This window comes from Salvelinus sp. IW2-2015, unplaced genomic scaffold, assembly GCF_002910315.2.
Source record: "Salvelinus sp. IW2-2015 unplaced genomic scaffold, ASM291031v2 Un_scaffold4898, whole genome shotgun sequence".
Taxonomy (NCBI): Eukaryota; Metazoa; Chordata; class Actinopteri; order Salmoniformes; family Salmonidae; genus Salvelinus; species Salvelinus sp. IW2-2015.
In genome coordinates this window covers 19,083-20,669 of record NW_019946167.1, presented here as the reverse complement: position 1 = coordinate 20,669, position 1,587 = coordinate 19,083, and the positions used below count along the sequence as shown (strand labels likewise).

Sequence of the window (1,587 nt, the reverse complement as noted above, 5' to 3'; positions counted from 1 at the left end):
ATGAAGGTTGAGGGTTTAGCTGAAGGCAGGGCTGGGGGTACCCCCTGCCCTGGTCCTGCCAGCCAGTGCTGTATCTCGCGACTGCTAAGCGTGGTGGAGAGCGAGTTGCAAGCGGGGCGCGAGAAGGGGGACCCCACCGAGAAGCAGCTGAAGGTGACGCTCGAGGAAGCGGAACTGTGGCGGAAGTTTAAGGAAGTCACCAATGAGATGATAGTCACCAAGAGCGGCAGGTGAGCTCGCGCTAATTATACTTTTTTACCTTTACCTTTAACTAGTCAGTTAAGAAAAAATATGATTTACAATGACGGCCTTCACCAAACCCGGACGACGCTGAGCCAATTGTGCGCCGCCCTATGGACTCCCAATCATTGCCGGTTGTGATACAGCCTGGATTCTGTAGTGAAGCACTGAAATGCAGTGCCTTAGACCGCTGCGCCACTAGGGAGCCCCAAATAGTGAGATAGACGAGCATTTTTGAATAGTCAAAGATATTTTATTGATCTCAACCGCAAGAGACATTTATTGAGGAGATTCGCAGACAAACATACAGACAATACCAAATGCAAGTTTCAAAAGTTTGGTCATTTGATCACCCATTATATGTATCCACCCATTGCTAAATTATTTTATGAACACATGCAGCAGAATTCAAACCTATACAAAAACTATATTTCTCTGTCACACATATCACTCTAAAACTTCTAACACTTATGTTTATTAGAGGGCTTTGAATCAATTACCCAATTAAGAGACCATTCGATTTCAATTGATAATTCCATTTTCATTACGCACTTCTTCCAAAACGCATATTGATCGAATCTTTTTATTCAGCCCTTTTTTCAACTTCAGCTTTCTATTCCTAATAAATCATTACGATTTCATAAGAATTAGATCCAAGCGAAAACTATTAATTACATAGGCCTATCTGTAATTTAAGACCAAGTGCTATTGAATAATATTAGTTATTTAGGAATAGGCAGAACATTTTTTCTTATACTTATAGAGCTGAAAAGTGTAACAGCCTACATTTTAACAAAAGGTAGCGTGATACATTTTAACAACCAGAAATATTGAGCTTATGTTAGTTGAGTTGAGAAAGTTCAAGCCAAATATTGTAAGCCAGAAAATATTTTAAGACAAGGAGAGTCATAAAAGTGTGTTTTGAAAATATCTGTGACATTTTCCTTTATCATAATCCCATATAGCCTAAGGCTTATGGCTTATGCAGAGTTGCAGAGTTATTCAAATTGATTCTGTTTAATTGTATAGTCTCGTGTCTTTCATGTCATTAATTAATATTTGATATGTTTATAGTCTATTTGATTCGTCCACAAACATTAGTTTGGAACACTCTGTTCCAAAAATCCGACTGCAAACCTCGACAAGCTGGTTGTTACTGGCTATATTATCGCCACATTCTTAAATTAAGAAACATGTTAGTTAAAAAAAAATCTGCGTTCTATACTTAGTATTGCTCGTAGTGTATCGGACGGTTTAATAGATTTTTCTAGCGCGTGGCCACTTTTGTGCTGACCCTCTCATGCTCTGAGGGGCCGCGGCTTGACCAGTCCAGCGCGCGTGTAGTGG

General features: G+C 39.7%; 1 protein-coding gene across 1 annotated transcript in view; it reads left to right on the top strand.

Annotated features, from left to right (window-relative positions):
- Positions 1-1,587, top strand: part of tbx19 (T-box transcription factor 19) — a 5,908-nt gene continuing 4,321 nt past the window's right edge. Inside the window, 1 exon segment of the mRNA XM_070441821.1 lies at positions 1-230. Coding sequence (XP_070297922.1) covers positions 1-230 — 230 coding nt within the window.